Raw genomic sequence first — 18,757 nt, forward strand, 5'->3', positions numbered from 1 at the left:
AGCTAATTTTTTGTATTTTAGTAGGGACAGGGTTTCACCATGGTGGCCAGGATGGTCTCATGATCCACCTGCCTGGACCTCCCAAAGTGCTGGGATTACAAGGTGTGAGCGACCGCGCCTGGCAGTTTTGTGAACTTGAACTATGGGCTTTATCTGTCCTGATTGTGCTTCTCATTCATTCAGCAATTATTATTTTATTTATTTTTTGAGATGGAGTTTCACTCTTGTCACCCAGGCTGGAGTGCAATGGCACGATCTCGGCTCAGTGCAACCTCTGCCTCCCGGGTTCCAGCTATTCTCCTGCCTCGGCCTCCCAAGTAGCTGGGATTACAGGAATACACCACCACACCCGGATAACTTTTGTATTTTTTTAGTAAAGACAGGGTTTCACCACGTTGGCCAGGCTGGTCTCTAACTTGGGACCTCAGGTGATCTGCCCACCTGGGCCTCCCAAAGTGCTGGGATTACAGGTGTGAGCCACCATGCCCGGCAGTTTTGTGAACTTGAACTATGGGCTTTATCTGTCCTGATTGTGTTTCTCATTCATTCAGCAATTATTATTTTATTTATTTTTTGAGATGGAGTTTCACTCTTGTCACCCAGGCTGGAGTGCAATGGCACGACCTCGGCTCAATGCAACCTCTGCCTCCCGGGTTCCAGCTATTCTCCTGCCTCGGCCTCCTAAGTAGCTGAGATTACAGGAATGCACCTCCATGCCTGGCTAATTTTTATATTTTTTCAGTAAAGGTGGGGTTTCACCATGTTGGCCAGGCTGGTCTCTAACTCCTGACCTCAGGTGATCTGCCCACCTGGGCCTCCCAAAATGCTGGGATTACAGGTGTGAGCCACCGCACCCAGCTCATTCAGCAATTATTTTATCAATGTTCGATGTGCCCAGCATTATTCTAGGCTCTAGGGAAATAATCCATTGACAAAGCAGGGTCTACCAATGGGCTTGTCGGAGATTGCTGGGAATGGTTGATGGGGGCCAGTTTGCAGTTGCGGTGAGGTGGCTTTCCTTGAGGCAGCATGGCTGAGTGAAGTCGACTTTGATGACCAAGAAGGCTCCTCCCAGGGGTGGAGAAGCCTCGGCAGGGGGCGGCATGTGAGCGCCAGAAGGCAGGGATTTCACGGAAATGAAAGTGGAAGCAAACAGCTTGCGAGCAGAACCTCCTGAGGTGTATTTCCGGTCGTGCTGGGGCTGAGAGAGACCACAGCCCTTTGGGGGATACAAGCAAGAGTTAAGTTGCTGTGAATTCTGCCACCGTGCCCAGCTCTGAAGCCTCAGCTCTTGCCAAACAGACCCATGTCAGCCCCGCTGGATGCCGTAAGTGAGGAGGAGGGAGTTGGGAAGTGGGGAAACAGGAGCAATCCTCTTGGCTAGGAACCTGCAGATATCTCAGGGCCTGGCAGCCAAGCCTCTCCCTGCCCATCTCAGACCTGCTGAAGGGCTGGGGAGAAACACAGGGCTGGGGTTGCCTCTGCCCTGTGGAGTTGGTTCCCTAACCTATTGCCTCAGACAGGAGGAGCTCATTAAATCCTGTGTGTGTGCACTTCTCTGGAGAGAGAATCTGTAGTTTCCATCAGATATTCAGAGGGCTCTGTGACCCAAATAACAATTGTTCTAGGCCGGGCGTGGTGTCTCACGCCTGTCATCCTAGCACTTTGGGAGGCCTGGGCAATACAGTGAAATTCCGTCTCTACTAAAATACAAAAAATTAGCTGGGTGTGGTGGTGTGTGCCTGTAATCCCAGCTACTTGGGAGGCTGAGACAGGAGAATCACTTGAACATGGGAGGCGGAGGTTGTAGTGAGCCGAGATCGCACCACTGCACTCCAGCCTGGGTGACAGAGTGAGACTCTGTCTCCAAAAAAAAAAAAAAAAAAAAAATAGAATTAAACTAAAGGAATTAGGCTGGGTGCGTTGGCTCACGCCTGTAATCCCAGCCAGCACTTTGGGAGGCTGAGGCGTGTGGATCACTTGAGGTTAGGAGTTCGAGACCAGCCTGGCCAACATAGCGAAACCCCATCTCTACTAAAAACACAAAAATTAGCTGGGCATGGTGGCACACACCTGTAATCCCAGCTACTCGGGAGACTGAGGCAGGAGAATTGCTTGAACCCGGGAGGCAGAGGTTGCAGTGAGCCGAGATTGTACCACTATGCTCCACTCTGGGCAACAGAGGGAGACTGTCTCACACACACACACACACACACACACACACACAATTTATATATATATATATATATACTGTAAGAATTATACTGTAAGAATCACACTAGGTAATCCATAGATTAACACGGTAAAAACTTATCCCACTGCTTAGCACCTACAGAGCATTCAATATGTGTTTCTTCTTAATATTATTATTGCCAACCTTTTCAGAACCCCAGTTCCCCAAGGACAATCCTCTTTTTTTTTTTTTGAGACGGAGTCTCGCTCCGTCTCCTAGGCTGGAGTGCAGTGGCATGATCTCGGCTCACTGCAACCTCTGCCTCCCGGGTTCAAGCGATTCTCCTGCCTCAGCCTCCCAAGTAACTGGGAGTACAGGCACGTTCCACCATGCCTGGCTAATTTTTTGTATTTTTAGTAGAAATGGGGTTTCACCGTGTTAGCCAGGATGGTCTTGATCTCCTGACCTCGTGATCTGCCTGCCTCAGGCTCCCAAAGTGCTGGGATTACAGGTGTAAGCCACCATGCCTGGACTTTTCTTTTTCTTTTTTTTTTTTTTTTTTTTGAGACAGAGTTTCACTCTTGTTGCCCAGGCTGAAGTGCAATAGCATGATCTTGGCTCACTGCAACCTCTGCCTCCCAGATTCAAGTGATTCTCTTGCCTCAGCCTCCCGAGTAGCTGGGATTACAGGCACACACGCCACCACAGCTGGCTCATTTTTTTTTTTTTTTTTTTTTTTTTTTTTTTTGAGATGGAGTCTCGCTCTGTCGCCCAGGCTGGAGTGCAGTGGCAGGATATCGGCTCACAGCAAGCTCCGCCCCACAGGTTCATGCCATTCTCTTGCCTCAGCCCCCCGAGTAGCTGGGACTACAGGCACCCGCCACCACGCCCAGCTAATTTTTTGTATTTTTGGTAGAGACGGGGTTGCACCGTGTTAGGCAGGATGGTCTCAAACTCCTGACCTTGTGATCCGCCCGCCTCAGCCTCCCAAAGTGCTGGGATTACAGGCGTGAGCCACCGTGCCCGGCATGGCTAATTTTTGTAGAGACAGGGTTTCACCATGTTGGCCAGGCTGGTCTCGAAATCCTGAGCTCACAGGATCTGCTTCCCTTAGTCTCCCAAAATGCTGGGATTACAGGCTTGAGCCACAGCGCCCGGCTTTATATACGTTAAATTGGGCCATCTTTTTCAAATAAAAATCCAGATTTTTTTTTTTTGAGACAAGATCTCACTGTTTTTTCCAGGCTGCAGTGCAGTGGCTCGATCATGGCTCACTGCAGCCACCTCCACCTCTAGGGATCAATAGATCCTTTCATCTCAGCCTCCCGAGTAGCTGGGACTACAGGCATGTGCCACCATACCTGGCTAATTTTTAAATATTTTGTAGAGGTAGAGTTTTGTCGTGTTGCCCAGGCTGGTCTCAGACTCCTGGGCTCAAGCAATCTGCCTCCCTCGGCCTCCCAAAGTGCTGGGATTACAGGCATGTGCCACAACAACCTGCCCAGATTTTTTATTTCTATTAAAAATGGGAAGATTAGGGGGCCTGGGTCCATGGCTCATGCCTGTAATCCCAGCACTTTGGGAGGCTGAGTTGGGTGGATCACTTGAGGTGGGGAGTTTGAGACCAGCCTGGCCAACATGGTGAAAACCCATCTCTACTAAAAATAAAAAATTAGAGCCGGGCACGGTGGCTCACTCCTGTAATCCCAGCACTTTGGGAGGCCAAGGTAGGTGGATCACGAGGTGAAGACATCGAGACCATCCTGGCCAACATGGTGAAACCCCATCTCTACTAAAAATACAAAAATTAGCTGGGCATGGTGGTGCGTGTCTGTAGTCCCAGCTACTCGGGAGGCTGAGGCAGGAGAATCGTTTGAACCCGGGAGTCAGAGGTCGCAGTGAGTCGAGATCGCGCCACTGCATTCCAGCTGGCGACAGAGCGAGACGCCATCTCAAAATAAATAAATAAATAAATAATAAAAAAATTAGCCAGGAGTGGTGGCAGGTGCCTGTAATCCCAGCTACTTGGGAGGCTGAGGCAGGAGAATCTGTTGAACCCGGGAGGCGGAGTTTGCAGCGAGCTGATATTGCGCCACTGCACTCCAGCCTAGGAAACAGAGGGAGACTCCGTCTCAGAAAAGAAAAAAAAAATAAGGGGCCGGGCGCGGTGTCTCATACCTGTAATGCCAGCACTTTGGGAGGCTAAGACATGTGGATCACGAAGTCATGAGATCGAGACCATCCTGGCTAACACGGTGAAACCCCGTCTCTACTAAAAATACAAAAAAATTAGACAGGCGTGGTGGCGGGCCCCTGTAGTCCCAGCTAATCGGGAAACTGAGGCAGGAGAATGAAGTGAACCTGGGAGGCGAAGCTTGCAGTGAGCAGAGATCACGCCACTGCACTCCAACCTGGGCGACAGGGCGAGACTCCATCCCAAAAAAAAAAGCTGGCATGATGGCACACGCCTGTAGTCCTAGCTACTCAGGAGGCTGAGATGAGAGGATCGATTGATTCCGGGAGGTCGAGGCTGCAGTGAGCCATAATGGAACAATTGCACTCCAGCCTGGGTGGCATTGAGACTTTGTCTCAAACAACGAAACAAAACAAAAACATGGGTAGATTTGCTGTGGTGGGAAACTTCGTTATGGCTAGAAGCGGTTTACCTTAGAAAGGACATGCTCTTCTCAGTGCGTCAGAGTCCCCACCACTCTCTGTCATCCTACATGGCTCTATTAACTCATTAATGTCATCCAACTGGCCCTTAAAGGCACTGTGTTAGCACTCTCTGATTTACAGAAATATGAATAACTAAGGATCTTTTTCACTATTCATAAACCAGCATAATTTGGTCAAGCTCTAGTTTTCTTCTGCTAAAAATAGAACAAACTCACACTGAATTTCTTTGGTGCCTTCTGTAATGTGCTCCTTTACCATCATTCATTCACTTCATTTCTTCATTCAACACACTTTTACTGGACACATATTTTGTGCTGGAGATCTTGCTGGACACTGGGAATACAGAGATGGTCAGAACAGAGTCCTATCTTTCCAAGAGACCTCATGCTTCTCTGAGCCGAACTTCTTTATCAGGATTCCTAACCACAGGGCGAACTCTGCTCTATTCCACAAAAAAAGGTGCATTTATTGGTATCCCTGGTGTCACTTCCTTGCCTGTGATGTCAGTTCTCTCTCTGGACCCATTCCAGATCACACCCAGCCTAAAAGGTTACTTGGTGTACAGTGGAAAGTGTGACAGTCCAGGGACAAGCTAGAATTGATGGGTAAACTACCTCCCCACTCTGGGCTTCATTTCTTCACTGTAAAGCACAGGTTAGCGGGTGGGCTCTGGAGTCAGACAGCCTAGGGCCAAATGACTTTGGGCAAGTCATTTAACCTCTCTGAGCTTTAATTTCCTCATCTATAAAATAAGGATTGGCCGGGCATTGTGGCTTACACCTGTAATCCTAGCACTTTAGGAGGCCGAGGCGGGCAGATCATCTGAGGTCAGGAGTTTGAGACCAACCTGGCCAACACGGTGAAAACCCGTTTCTACTAAAAATACAAAAATGAGCCAGGAGTGGTGGTGGGTGCCTGTAATCCCAGCTACTTGGGAGGCTGAGGCAGGAGAATTGCTTGAACCTGGGAGGTGGAGGCTGTAATGAGCTGAGATCGCGCCACTGCACCCCAGCCTGGGAGACAGAGCAAGACTCTGTCTCAAAAAAAAATAAAGAAATAAAAATTAAAAAAATAAATCAATAAAATAAGGATCACAGGATATCTATCTTAGATACCCTGTTGTTCTAAGAATTGAATGAAATAATTCATCAGACGGGCTTAGCACAGTGCCTGGCATATAGTAAGTACTTAGTAAATGTTAGTTAAGAATACGACTGTATGACATTTTGCAACTAGTCTCCCCTCCTCTTGGAGGTGTCCCTAATTGGGTTAGCCCCTTTGGGATTGTCCCTCTTCCAAACTCCGGCTGCCCTTCACAGTTAGTCTTGTGATCATGTACTCTTGAGCACTGTTTGGCAGGCCTGAGGGTCGTACCCTTATCTTCCACTGCCTGTGTCAGTGCCGAGCACTTTCTAGCAGGAGCTCAGTGTTTGTTGAACTCTAGATCTGTGATCACGAACAAGTCATGGACACTGCAAAGGCTCCTGCCCTTTCAAGAGCAGCTGAGATGAGGCCAGCCAAGCCCTGGGTGGAGGGGGCCAAAACCAGCCCAGGGCAGCACAAAGGGGTTGGGTTGTTCTTGAGCTTAGCATCAACTCTGCTTTTGGAGCGTCCAGAATAGGCCCCCCTTCCCCTGGGCTTGTTGATTCTCTGGAAGGGCAGGTAGAAGTCTGGTTGTTTCCTTCTGCTTCAACAGGCCCTCCGCGCCCTTCAGGAGGAGCAGGCCAGACTCAAGATGAGGCTGCAGGAGCTGCAGCAGCTGAGAAAGGAGCTCGGGGACTCCCCCAAAGACAAGGTAAGGTGGGAGACCTGGTGCTCGGTAAAAAAAGAGCTGGCGAGGCCGGGTGCGGTGGCTCACACCTGTAATCCCAGCACTTTGGTAGGCCAAGGGGGGCTAATCACCTGAGGTCAGGAGTTTGAGACCAGCCTGGCCAACGCAGTGAAATCCCATCTCTACTAAAAATATAAAAATTAGGCCGGGCGCAGTGGCTCACGCCTGTAATCCCAGCACTTTGGGAGGCCGAGGCTGGTGGATCACCTGAGGTCAGTTTGAGACCAGCTTGGCCAACAGGGTGAAACCCCGTCTCTACTAAAAATACAAAAATTAGCCGGGTTTGGTGGCACATGCCTGTAATTCCAGCTACTCGGGAGGCTGAGTCCGAATTGCTTGAACCTGGGAGGTGGAGGTTGCAGTGAGCCAAGATCGTGCCACTACACTCCAGCTGGGTGACAGAGCAAGACTCCCTCTAAAACAAACAAACAAACAAACAAACACACAAAAAATTGCTGGGGAGTTCTCGGTTTTATTCCTGACTCTGCTACTTCCTTGCTGTGTGACCTCCAGTATGTTACTGGAACATCTGTAAAGTAGAGCTACCCACCTCCCAGGACAAATTAAGATGTTGTATGTAAATTGCCCGGTATGGACCAGACCTGCATTCATCCACTCATTTATCCAGCTTTTCTTTCAGTAAATGTATTTATCTCCAGCACTCAGCATCAATGGAATGGAATTGGAGATGCCTTCCTCCTAGGTGGGAGTGAGAAACACTCCTACTCCCCTCCCCTACTTCCAGGTCCCATTTTCAGTGCCCAAGATCCCCCTGGTATTCCGAGGACACACCCAGCAGGACCCGGAAGTGCCTAAGTCTTTAGTTTCCAATTTGCGGATCCACTGCCCTCTGCTTGCGGGCTCTGCTCTGATCACCTTTGATGACCCCAAAGGTGAGCTCATAGGGAGCCTCAGGAGGGAGGTGGGGAGGATTCCTAGTACTGACCCTGTTTCCCACCACCCAGTGGCTGAGCAGGTGCTGCAACAAAAGGAGCACACGATCAACATGGAGGAGTGCCGGCTGCGGGTGCAGGTCCAGCCCTTGGAGCTGCCCATGGTCACCACCATCCAGGTGATGGAATTACAGAATCCTGGGGCATGCAAAGCATGCCATACACCTGGGCATGGGGAAGTGGAGCTGTGCCTGGGACCACCCCTTGCTGTCTCCCCCTAGGTGTCCAGCCAGTTGAGTGGCCAGAGGGTGTTGGTCACTGGATTTCCTGCTAGCCTCAGGCTGAGTGAGGAGGAGCTGCTGGACAAGCTAGAGATCTTCTTTGGCAAGACTAGGAACGGAGGTGGCGATGTGGATGTTCGGGAGCTGCTGCAAGGGAGTGTCATGCTGGGGTTTGCTAGGGATGGAGGTGAGGGCCATGCAGACCTCCTGCAGGGTAGATGAGGGTATAGGGTGTGGAAGATTAAGGTACAGGGAGAGGAGAGGGCTTGATGCTAAAGGTCCAGCCCTCCTTGTTCCCCACAGTGGCTCAGCGTCTATGCCGAATTGGCCAGTTCATAGTGCCACTGGGTGGGCAGCAGGTCCCTCTGAGAGTCTCTCCGTATGTGAATGTGGAGATCCAGAAGGCTGAGGTAAACAAGAAGGGTGAAGAACAGGGGCTGGGCTGGGTAACCTGTCTGCCTGCCAGGAACTTGCCCAGTGAAGGATCAGAGGCCCCAAATCCCACTGACCTACCTACCCACCACCAGCCTCTCCAGGCCTCCCGACCTCATACCCCCATGGGGCACTGCCTGCCCTACCCCCAGCCCCCAGCCCCTTTCTCCCATGAGCCTTTGCCATCTCCTGGCTCCTTTTCCAGATCAGTTCGCAGCCAGTTCCCCGCTCGGTACTGGTGCTCAACATTCCTGATATCTTGGATGGCCCGGAGCTGCACGACGTCCTGGAGATCCACTTCCAGAAGCCCACCCGTGGGGGCGGGGAGGTAGAGGCCCTGACAGTCATACCCCAAGGACAGCAGGGCCTAGCAGTCTTCACCTCTGAGTCAGGCTAGGGGCCTCCCCTTCTCATCCTCCCCACCCCCCTGCCGAGGTTCTCATACTGGGCTGGGCTTGGGTGCCCATATAGGAGGTCTGTATGTTCACCAACAGTGGGGAGGGATCACACATTGCGAAACACTGCCCAGAACAGTAAAAAGAGCCTGCACGCCATGATGTTCTTCCTCATTTCACTCATGAAAGGAAACGTGATTTGGGTATGGAAAGAGGCAGGGGACAGGAAGCAGCCCGGATCTTCTGCTGGCAGCACTGGCCTTCCAGGAGCTCACCTTCCCTCCACTCTCAGAGGCAACAAGCAGGACCCAGGGTTTGGCTTTTTATTGACACAAACACAAAGGCAGCTGTGGTAATGGAGTGGTGGGGTACACAAAAGCAGAAATCGCACTTCACACATTTAGGCCTCATTTAGACAATGAGGAGGCTGAGCCTGTCCCTCCACCTCCCATTGCAATGGTTGGGGCGATAACCCTCCCTAATCCTAGCTCAGTGAGTAGAGGGAGTGACCTCCCTACCCAGGAAGTCCCCATTTTGGTCGCAGTGGCCCACGTCCTGACCATCCCACTCTGTACTTCCCTGCTCCCTCTCCCCACCCATGTAAACAAAGTTTTGGGCTGAGTTTGATAAGCTGCCTCTCTGCTTTGAGAAAGCAGTAGGGCCTCCCCTAACTGCAAGGGGAATGTGCTTGGATTTTTACTTTGGTCCCAGTACAAGAAACAGACAGCACTGCCTTTCAGAGCTCTGCCTAGTAAATGCCACACATATCTGCAAGGCTGAGGCTTCCCCGCCTTTCTCCTCAACCACCATAGAGAGGACATGGCACAGACCACGATGGGGGCACCTGTTTTTGCCCTGCCCCCGCAGGAGGCTCGGGGCTGCCCCACCCAATGGCACATACACAGATTTTTGGCAGTGTCGTGGGACTGGGGAGGAGCGAAACCCCAGCTCCACCAGAACAAGGAAGGCACTGGGGAGTACAGGGGAGGAGAAGGAGGTAGGAGACAGAATCCTCCCTCCCCACCGCCACACACACACAAGCACAGGTTTTCGTTGCTAAGGCACTGAGAACAAATCCAGAGAACTCAGTGAAGGGTGGGGGCTCTGTATCCTTCCCAGAGTTGTGACCTAGGGGAGTAGGTCTGATTCCCGTCCTGTTGGAAGAGGCAGCCTTGGTTAAGAATGGCAGAAAACCTGGAGATGGAAGAAGCCCAATTGTGCTTAAGAAGTTGGGGACAGAGGACGAGATTGGGAACTGGTCAAGCCCGGAGGTGGGCGCTGGTTGGCCCAGGCTGAAGGGACACTAGGGAGAGGCAGGTACATGCTGGACTCACAGAGATTGGCCCCATATCCTGAGCTGACGTTTCAATTCTTTGGGGAGGTGGCGGGGCAGGGACGGGAGGGAAGATGAGGCAGAGGTGAAAGCACATGGAACACAACAGAGGGGGACTGGCTAACCTTGGCACAAAAGCAGCACAGCAGGCCCCGGGAAAGGGCGGGGGCAGGAAGCAGCCGGCCTCCCTCTGACCCTCCCTGTCCCCTTGGCAGGGCCCAGACATCCAAATGGTCACTTCCCGACCTCTTCAGAGGTCAGGAAGTGGGGAGGGGCAGGGAGAGCGGTCATCACCACAGAGACCTTCGGGGGAGGGAGGGCAGAGCATTATGACAGAAGCTGAAATGCAAGTCTGGTGGCCAACAGAACGTAGCTTCCCAACTTCTCTCTTCGCTGGTCTCTAGGGTCTCACAGCCACTCGCCCTAGTTCTCCTTCTCTGGCCCTGGAACTAGGAGGACCTTGCCCACATTCTTCTTCTCCTGCATCTGTTTCATGGCATCAGCCACCTGGGGAGGAAGGAAAGATGCGGCTCCCAGTGCTATCCAACGCTCATCCAACAAGAGCCAGTGCGATGCAGGCAGCCCTCCTCTTCCCCAGGAATCTGCCCCTTGGGACCCCAGCCTTCATGAGTCCTACCCAAGCCCTCCCTGCAAAGTCCTCACATTCACCTTCTCGAAGGGCCAGACTGAGTCAATGTGGGGCTTGATGTGGCCCTGGTTGTACAGAGCCAGGAGGCGGGCCACCACACCACTGACCAGCTCCACCTCACCATCCAGGTAGCCCAGGTGGAAGCCACACACAGCCCGGTTGGCCTGCAGCAGCTGCAGAGCTGTCACGCTGAATTGATTCCACCATGTCCGGGCCAGGGCCATCAGGTTCCGTTTGGGGCCCGTCAGCAGGTTGGCCATTCCTGAAGGACAAGGTGACATGGCCTGTGAACCCCCCCTGGCACATCCCTGTGTGTCTGCATCTGTGCTGTCTGTTCCCTGTGATCCCCTTGCAATTCTCCACACCAGTGCCAGGGAGTCATTGGATAATTCTCAAACTGCTGGTTACCAGGCCCAAACCAACCCTGGCTGACTTTAAATTGCTGTAGGGGCTGGGTAATATGGCTCACATCCATAATCCCAGCACTCTGGGAAGCCAAGGTGGGGGGATCACTTGAGGTCAGGAGTTCGAGACCAGCCTGCCCAAAATGGTGAAACCTTGTCTCTACTAAAAAATACAAAAATTAGCCAGGTGTTGGCAGTGCACGGTGGCTCATGCCTGTAATCCCAGCACTTTGGGAGGCCGAGGTGGGCGGATCACCGGACGTCAGGAGTTCGAAACCAGCCTGACCAACATGGAGAAACCCCGTCTCTACTGAAAATACAAAATTAGCTGGACATGGTGGTACATGCCTGTAATCCCAGCTACTCAGGAAGGCTGAGGCAGGAGAATCGCTTGAACCGGGGAGGCGGAGGTTGCAGTGAGCCGAGATCGTGCCACTGCACTTCAGCCTGGGCAAAAAGAGCGAAACTCTGTCTCAAAAACAAAACAAAACAAAAAAAAACCCACAACAATACAAAAATTAGCCAGGTATGGTGGTGAGCGCCTGTAGTCCCAGCTACTTGGGAGGCTGAGGCAAAAGAATTGCTTGGATCCGGGAGGTGGAGGTTGCAGTGAGCCGAGATCGTGTCACTGCACTCCAGCCTGGGTGACAGAGCCAGACACTGTCTCAAGAAAAAGAAAAAAAAAAGCCAGGCGTGGAGATGGGCACCTGTAATTCCAGCTACTCAGGAGCCTGAGGCAGAACTGCTTGAACCAGGGAGGTGGATGCTGCAGAGAGCTGAGGTTGCGCCACTGCACTCCAGGATGGGTGACAGAGTGATACTCTGTCTCAAAAAAAAAAAAAAAAAAAAAAAATTGCTCTAATCTTTATGTATTTGCTTGTTTGTTCATTTGTTTGAGTCAGGGTCTCACTCTGTTGCCCAGGCTGGAGTACAGTGCCACCACACCTGGCTAATTTTTGTATTTTTTGTGGAGATGAGGTTACACCATGTTGCCCAGGCTGGTCTCGAATTTCTAGGCTCAAGCCATCCGCCTGCCCTGGCCTTCCAAAGTGCTGGGATTACAGGCATGAGCCACCATGCCTGGCTTATTTTGTTGTATGAAATACTTTTTTAAATGAAAATGCACCCTGCCTAAGATGCTCAGGGAGGTAGGACAGAAAGAAGGCAGGCTGGTTGTTCAAGAATAATCCCCAAACAAGAATGTAGAATTTGGCCAGGCGTGGTGGCTCACGCCTATAATCCCAGCACTTTGGGAGGCTGAGGCGGCTGGATCACCTGAGATCAGGAGTTCAAGACCAGCCTGGCCAACATGGTGAAACACCACCTCTACTAAAAATACAAAAATTAGTTGGGCATGGTGGCAGACACCTGTAATTCCAGCTACTCGGGAGGGTGAGGCAGGAGAATCACTTGAACCCAGGAGGCAGAGGTTGCACTGACCGAGATCACGCCATTGCACTCTAGCCTGGGTGACAAGAGCGAAACTCCGTCTCAAAAAAAAAAGAATGTAGCATTTGCTATCACTCATATGAAAAGTTGTGACAGAGAATGAAAAGAGCTGGTACCCAAGAGTCAGCAATCTGAATGCAGCATACAGGACCATTCCTAACCCTGATCGTCTACAGAGCACCTGAGTCCTTACCCCTTCTTCATTCAAAAGCCCTGGCCTCTATATCCCACCCCTTAGACCCTCCCTCCTGCCTTCACATGCTCTCTCCATCCCTGGCCCACTAACTCACCATAGGTGACGACTTTGCCCATGGGTTTCAGGAGGTTGTAGCCCTTGGCAGTATCTGACCCACCCAGAGGGTCCATGACAATGTCCACTCCTGTCATAGAGTAGGGCAACCCAAGAACAACATTAGGATCCACAGATCTGGAGCTCCCCTCCCTGTCCTGTGCCTCCCTACCCCCTCCCATATTATGCCCCCCACCTTTAGGGGAAATCTTCTTGATCTCATCCACGTAGTCAGTCGTGTGATAGTCGATGGGATGTGTGACCCCATTCTCCTTCAATGCCTCGTGCTTGCTGGCCGAGGCCGTTCCGAACACTGTCACATTCTCCACTGTACGGCACAGCTGCACGGCAGCCATACCCACACCCCCTGCAGCAAGACACCCATAAGCAGGGGATATGGAGTTGCCCTGGCCACCAACCACTCCATTCTAGCCTCCCAGGGACTCAGCCCGTCACCTTCATTTTGCCTAGGCTCATTTTAGGGCCATGTCTAATTTCCATGACTGAGAAGTGGTGGGGAGGGTAGCTAGAGAGGTGGGGGTGTGGGGTGAGGGCACGTTGCTAAGGATAGCACACCAGACTAGACCTGGTGCCTGAATGTTACCACGGCAACTACACAGCAGAAGCCTCTGGGAGCCACAGGCCAAGGCAGCCTGGTGTTGCCATGACAACAACCCAGACAGGCTGCAGGGAAGGGACCTGGAAGGAAATCTGGGTGGGGTAAGGAGTGATAAAGTGAGGGGACCTGTCACCTGCAGCCATGTGTACCAAGACGCTGTGGCCAGGCCGAAGGTTGCCGAAGTCAAAGAGGACCATGTAGGCTGTAATGTAATTGACGAGCAAGGCAGCAGCTTCCTCAAAGGTCATGGCCTCAGGCATCAGGAAGGTCTGGACCGAGGGCACAGTCACCTCTTCCTGCCACATCCCTGACCGGTTCAACACCATCACCCGGTCTCCTGCCTTGAAGAACAGAAGAGTATCATTCAGTCACTCATTCATTCACCCACAGGCTATTTACTGATTTTCCCCTAGGTACAAGGCCACCTTCTTCCAAATGAAGTAGCAGGAGAAGCAGCAATAGTCATGGTAATAATAATAACATCATCATTAACAACAATAACAACTCACCTTTACTGAGTGCTGACTGAGGGCCGAGCCCGATTTCAAGTGCTTTATATATAATGCTTAATTAACCCTTACATCAGTTCTTTGAGGCAGATACTATCCTTATCATCTTCTTACAGATCTTACATGTCACTATTGTGTAAGATCCCTGAATGCAAGAAGCTTACAGTTAGGGCAGCATGAAGTATTGTGGAACAGATCAAACTGCTGTGGTTACAAAAGTGGTCTCGACTGTTTACTGACTGTGTGACTTCGGATGCATAAAAATTACTTAATCTTTTTGAGCTCCAGTTTTCTTATCTGTCAATTAGGGCAGTTATGAGGACCAAATGGAAAAAAAAAATTTAGCACAATGTCTGGCACATAATAAGCACTTAATAATGTTAGTGCTTATTAATAATAACAATAACAATAATAATAATAATAATAATAATAATAGTAATATAATAGCAGCAAGGAAGTCACACAACCAACCAAAAGAAGACGGCACTGTGTGGTCAGGGCCATACCAAAGTGCAGGCAAAGTTCTCTGAGCTCTTACAGCAGGGTGTGGTCACCTCGGGAGAAGTGTGTTTGAGCCAGCACTGGGAGCCCAGAAAACATCTTCACTCAGAGATGGTGCAGGAGGGGCAACAGACAAGAAGGGCTACAGAGGCCTATGCAGCAGTAAAAGGCTTCCCCCCCACCCCCACGAGAGCCTCTGTGCAGGAGGGAAAGGGGACAAAGATAACAGAACCTTTCTCTCCAGCTTAGCAAGTGGGGTCAAGGGAAGGGCAGGGAAAAGGAGGGAGCGTCAGGAGAAAAGACCTCTCTGCGCTCTCTGAAGAGCATGAAGAGGGAGGTGTGGGTGCTGTTCTGGGACAATCCGGGTCTGTCTTGATCCCTGCCAGGAATGATGGGAATTCTGTATATTAACAAGAGTTAGGGTCCATGGGGAAGGGGGATGGGACTGCCACTTACGCCCTCTTTCATGTCCTCAAGCCCCCACACTCCACTGAAGACGAGAACTGAGGGCATGCTGGGGTCTTTCCTTCCAAGTTCTGGCCTGAGATGAGGTCTGGAGAACAAGAACGGAAGCCCTCCACCCAGGGACTCAGGACTAGCAGACACAGAAAAACCCAGGAGAGCTGCGAGGAGTGCATTGGTCATTTAGGGTCATGGCCAGTCCCAGATTTGACCCAGAACAAGTCTCACTTACCCTGGCTCATGCTAACCCTCAGGCCATCCAGATCAGGGCCATGACCCCTCCCCAGCCCAGACACCAGGAGGGAGGAGGAGGGAGAGAGAGAGGGAAGGGCCCTCCCCGCAGAATCCAGGCTCTTACATCAGATTCTTGCCCTGGACAGGATATCCTGTATTTACCAGGCGGAAAGTGTGTGGAGGGGAGGTGAGGTGGGTGGCCTTCAGCAGTAACATGAACTACAACTACCTCCCGAAAATATTCCTCTTAGCCGCCTGCTCAAGAGTGGGATCATTTAGAAGTCAGTTTGAGGGTGGGGCCAGAGCTGAATTCAGAGGAAAGCCTTTAAGGAGAAGCTGTTTGCATGCAGGATGAATCCAACAAACCTGGCTCCAGAATCGGGCTGGCAGGTCTGCAAGAGGCTGCATCTGAGAGGCCTCTCTTTGAGGGGTCTGATTTAAAAAGGAAACCCCTGGCCGGGCGCGGTGGCTTATGTCTGTAACCCCAGCACTTTGGGAGGCCAAGGTGGGCAGATCACCCGAGGTCGGGAGTTCGAGACCAGCCTGACCGACATGGAGAAATCCCATCGCTACTAAAATACAAAATTAGCCAGGCATGGTGGCGCATGCCTGTAATCCCAGCTACTCGAGAGGCTGAGGCAGGAGAATCGCTTGAACCCGGGAGGCAGAGGTTGTGGCGAGCCGAGATCGCGCCATTGCACTCCAGCCTGGGCAACAAGAGCGAAACTCCGTCTAAAAAAAAAAGAAACCTCTAAACAAATGGCGTGCTGAGGCCTCATCCCAGGTCTCTCAAAAAGCTGATCATTTTGAGCTCTCTGGTGTCCAGGGTTGTGGCCAAGATTAATGATAAATGAGAAGGAGAAACAGGCCTGCAGACTTGGCCAACCAGTTCAAGGCGCCACACCTCTCCGTTCCAGTCCAAACCCCTGGCACCGGGGTTTCTGAAGTGGGGGTCCTCTGCAGGAGGAAGGCAGAGGTGGGTCCTCTGCAGGAGGAAGGCAGAGGTGGGTCCCCCCTTCCACTCCCCGCCCCAGGCATTCCCAAGGGCAGTCCCGGGTCGTGGCCCGATGGCTGAGTCACAGGAGGAGGAGATACTGCAGTCACGGGAGACACAGAGCCCAAGACAAAGATCGGGTGACCCAATCCCGCCTCCCCCACCCCAAAACCAGATCGGCGGTGTAAGGCTGGTGGCGGTGGGGTAGCAAAGGCTCTCTCTCCTCCGTGATGGGCGTGTCTCGTCTCTTTGGCCTTGCTTTGGGAGGGGCCGCCTCACACCCCCACAGACCACGGGGCTGCATGTGACCAGGACTCTGGCACGGCCTCTGTGCCCCCGCCCAACCCCGACGACATAGCCCCTCAAGCTCCCTCGGGGAAAGGGGGCACTAACCGTCACTCACAGTCACAGACCACAATTACCCAGAGAGTGTTTGGTGGGTAGGGGTACAGGTGTGGTTTTAAGGGGGGTGGGTGGGTGGGTGGGGACGGTAATGTCGTTATGCGCATGCGCATGGGCGCCTTATTGTTTCCCCCCCACCAGCACAGCTTCTGGGCGGCGGCCACAACTAAAAATGGTTGGGGAAGGGGCGATAATTCCGTCTCCCCTACCCACATAAATGCCGTTCTCCAGGAGCCCCAAAACACAAGTTCCTTGGCTACGCTTTCCACGCTCGTACACCCAGGTCTACGCCAGTTTCTCCCGCCCTGCCACACCCCCGGCGCCCGCCCACTCGTGCCCCACTGCCCCGTGGCCTGCGCAGCCCTGCCCTGCCCTACGCAACCCGCTCACCTTGCGGTCGCTGACTCCCTCGCCCACTGCGATCACAACGCCCGCGCCCTCCATGCCCGGAGTGACAGGCAGCGGCGGGAGACGGTCGTACAGCCCCTGCCTGGCCATGAGGTCTGCGAAGTTGAGCCCGCAGGCCCGCAGACGCAGCGTCAGCTGGCCGGGCCCAGGGGCCGGGGGCGCTGCCGGCCGGCTTTGCAGCTTCACCTTGTCGTAGCCTCCAAAGCCGGTGAGCACTAGGCAGCGCAGCGGTGGCGGCGAGGCGGCGGCGGCGGCGGCCCCTTCTGGGGCCGCGGGCTGCTGGGGGTCGCTCGCTGCCTCGGTTTTCGGAGGCGGCAAAGAGGCGTCTTCCCTGGCCCCTGCCTCGGCCGCCGCCACCACAGTGGCTGCCTCCGCTACCTCTCTCTCGGCGGACATGGCTGGGACTCCCGACGAGAGCGCACAGCTGGACTGAAAGTGCACAGCTGGGGAAGGCGGGGCGCGTCGGGAAGAGCCGCGGCTGCGGGATCCAGCGGGAGGGGCGGGGCGCCGGGCGAGGCGGGGCATCGCGCTCAGCCTTAAAGGGCCAGGGCCATAGTGGCGCAAGCTGGGAGAGCACGAAAAGGGGCATCAGGAAAGTCTGTGCTCTTGGGATCAAGCCGACTGTAATTTATTGATTCATAGTAAACCTTATTCAAATTGAAAACTATTTTAAGGGATGGGCCTGGCGCCGTGGCTCACGCCTGTAATCCCAGCACTTTGAGAGTCCGAGGCTGGTGGATCATTTGAGGTCAGGAGTTCAAGACCAGTCTGGCCAACATGGTGAAACCCCCTTCTTTACTAAAAATACAAAAATTAGCCGGGCGGTAGTGGCGCGCGCCTGTAATCTCAGCTACTTGGGAGGCTGAGGCAGGAGAATCGCTTGAGCCTGGGAGGCGGAGGTTACCGTGAGCCGAGATCGCACCACTACACTCCAGTCTGGCAACAGAGTGATTCCCTGTCTCAAAAAAACAAAACAAAACAAAACAAAAGGGCTGGGCGGCGTGGCTCACGTCTGTAATCCCAGCACTTTGGGAGGCCGAGGCGGGCAGATTACGAGGTCAGGAGATTCACCTGGCTAACACGGTGAAACCCCGTCTCTACTAAAAAATACAAAAAATTAGCCGGGCGTGGTGGCGGGCGCCTGCAGTCCCAGCTACTTGGGAGGCTGAGGCAGGAGAATGGCATGAACCCGGGAGACAGAGCTTGCAGTGAGTCGAGATCGCGCCACTGCACTCCAGCCTGGGCGACAGAGCGAGACTCCGTCTCAAAAAAAAAAAAAAAAAAAAAAAAAAAAAGTTAAGGAACAGTCCCAAAACTTGAACTTACATCAGATTTGGAGTTACTTACATCAGATTTGGAGTCAGCCACCTGTGGACTGGAGTCCAACTACATTGTGTCTCAGGCTCTGACTCTACCTTTATGTAACCCAGGCAGGGATGAGACTTAATTCACTGTGGTCTTGCGGTGGCAAAGTAGAAGCATGGAGACCAAGCCTATAAAACTTTCTGACTTTGGTGTTAACGTTCTGTTCCTCATTTTCCCCTCTGTAACACAGTGATGATGCTGCGTGCTCTAGTTATATTTATATTTTTATTTTTTTGATACAGGGTCTCACTCTGTCACCCAGGCTGAGCGAGGTGGCGCGATCACAGCTCCCTACAGCCTCAAACTCCCGGGTTCAAGCAATCCTCCGACCTCAGCCTCCTGAATAGCTGGGACCACAGGCACGTGTCACCACGCCCGGCTAATTTTATATTTTACTGCTCTTTGCAGAGCAGGGCTACCCCATAGGCAGCGTGCCTAAAGTGGCCAAACCTAGC

General features: G+C 52.6%; 2 protein-coding genes across 2 annotated transcripts; one reads left to right on the forward strand and one right to left on the reverse strand.

Moving 5' to 3' along the window:
• Nucleotides 1–1,087: 1,087 nt before the first annotated feature.
• IFI35 (interferon induced protein 35) lies at nt 1,088–8,843 on the forward strand. The gene is made up of 7 exons (XM_002827489.6): nt 1,088–1,327; nt 6,549–6,647; nt 7,429–7,576; nt 7,649–7,755; nt 7,858–8,044; nt 8,161–8,267; nt 8,495–8,843. Exons 1-7 carry the CDS (start codon nt 1,307–1,309, stop codon nt 8,684–8,686), a joined length of 861 nt encoding a protein of 286 aa, XP_002827535.3. The 5' UTR covers nt 1,088–1,306; the 3' UTR covers nt 8,687–8,843.
• A 150-nt stretch (nt 8,844–8,993) lies between these two features.
• On the reverse strand, nt 8,994–17,535 carry VAT1 (vesicle amine transport 1). Its single transcript, XM_002827487.5, has 6 exons — nt 16,920–17,535; nt 13,561–13,768; nt 13,005–13,175; nt 12,810–12,899; nt 10,687–10,928; nt 8,994–10,524 (listed from the first exon to the last, which is right to left on the reverse strand). Exons 1-6 carry the CDS (start codon nt 17,460–17,462, stop codon nt 10,441–10,443), a joined length of 1,338 nt encoding a protein of 445 aa, XP_002827533.4. The 5' UTR covers nt 17,463–17,535; the 3' UTR covers nt 8,994–10,440.
• Nucleotides 17,536–18,757: the final 1,222 nt, after the last annotated feature.

The sequence above is a fragment of the Pongo abelii genome, chromosome 19 (assembly GCF_028885655.2).
Source record: "Pongo abelii isolate AG06213 chromosome 19, NHGRI_mPonAbe1-v2.0_pri, whole genome shotgun sequence".
NCBI lineage: Eukaryota > Metazoa > Chordata > Mammalia > Primates > Hominidae > Pongo > Pongo abelii.

Bases quoted from the DNA above. Each gene is read 5' to 3' on its own strand.
- VAT1 (XM_002827487.5), bottom strand. From the start codon at position 17,462: ATGCCCCGCCTCGCCCGGCGCCCCGCCCCTCCCGCTGGATCCCGCAGC. The intron at 12,900-13,004 runs GTGGGGGGCATA...ACTCTATGACAG, and splicing joins CAAGAAGATTTCCCCTAAAG to GAGTGGACATTGTCATGGAC. The intron at 10,525-10,686 runs GTGAATGTGAGG...CTTCCTCCCCAG, and splicing joins CAGTCTGGCCCTTCGAGAAG to GTGGCTGATGCCATGAAACA.
- IFI35 (XM_002827489.6), top strand. From the start codon at position 1,307: ATGTCAGCCCCGCTGGATGCC. The intron at 6,648-7,428 runs GTAAGGTGGGAG...CCCTACTTCCAG, and splicing joins GGGACTCCCCCAAAGACAAG to GTCCCATTTTCAGTGCCCAA. The intron at 7,577-7,648 runs GTGAGCTCATAG...CCCACCACCCAG, and splicing joins CACCTTTGATGACCCCAAAG to TGGCTGAGCAGGTGCTGCAA.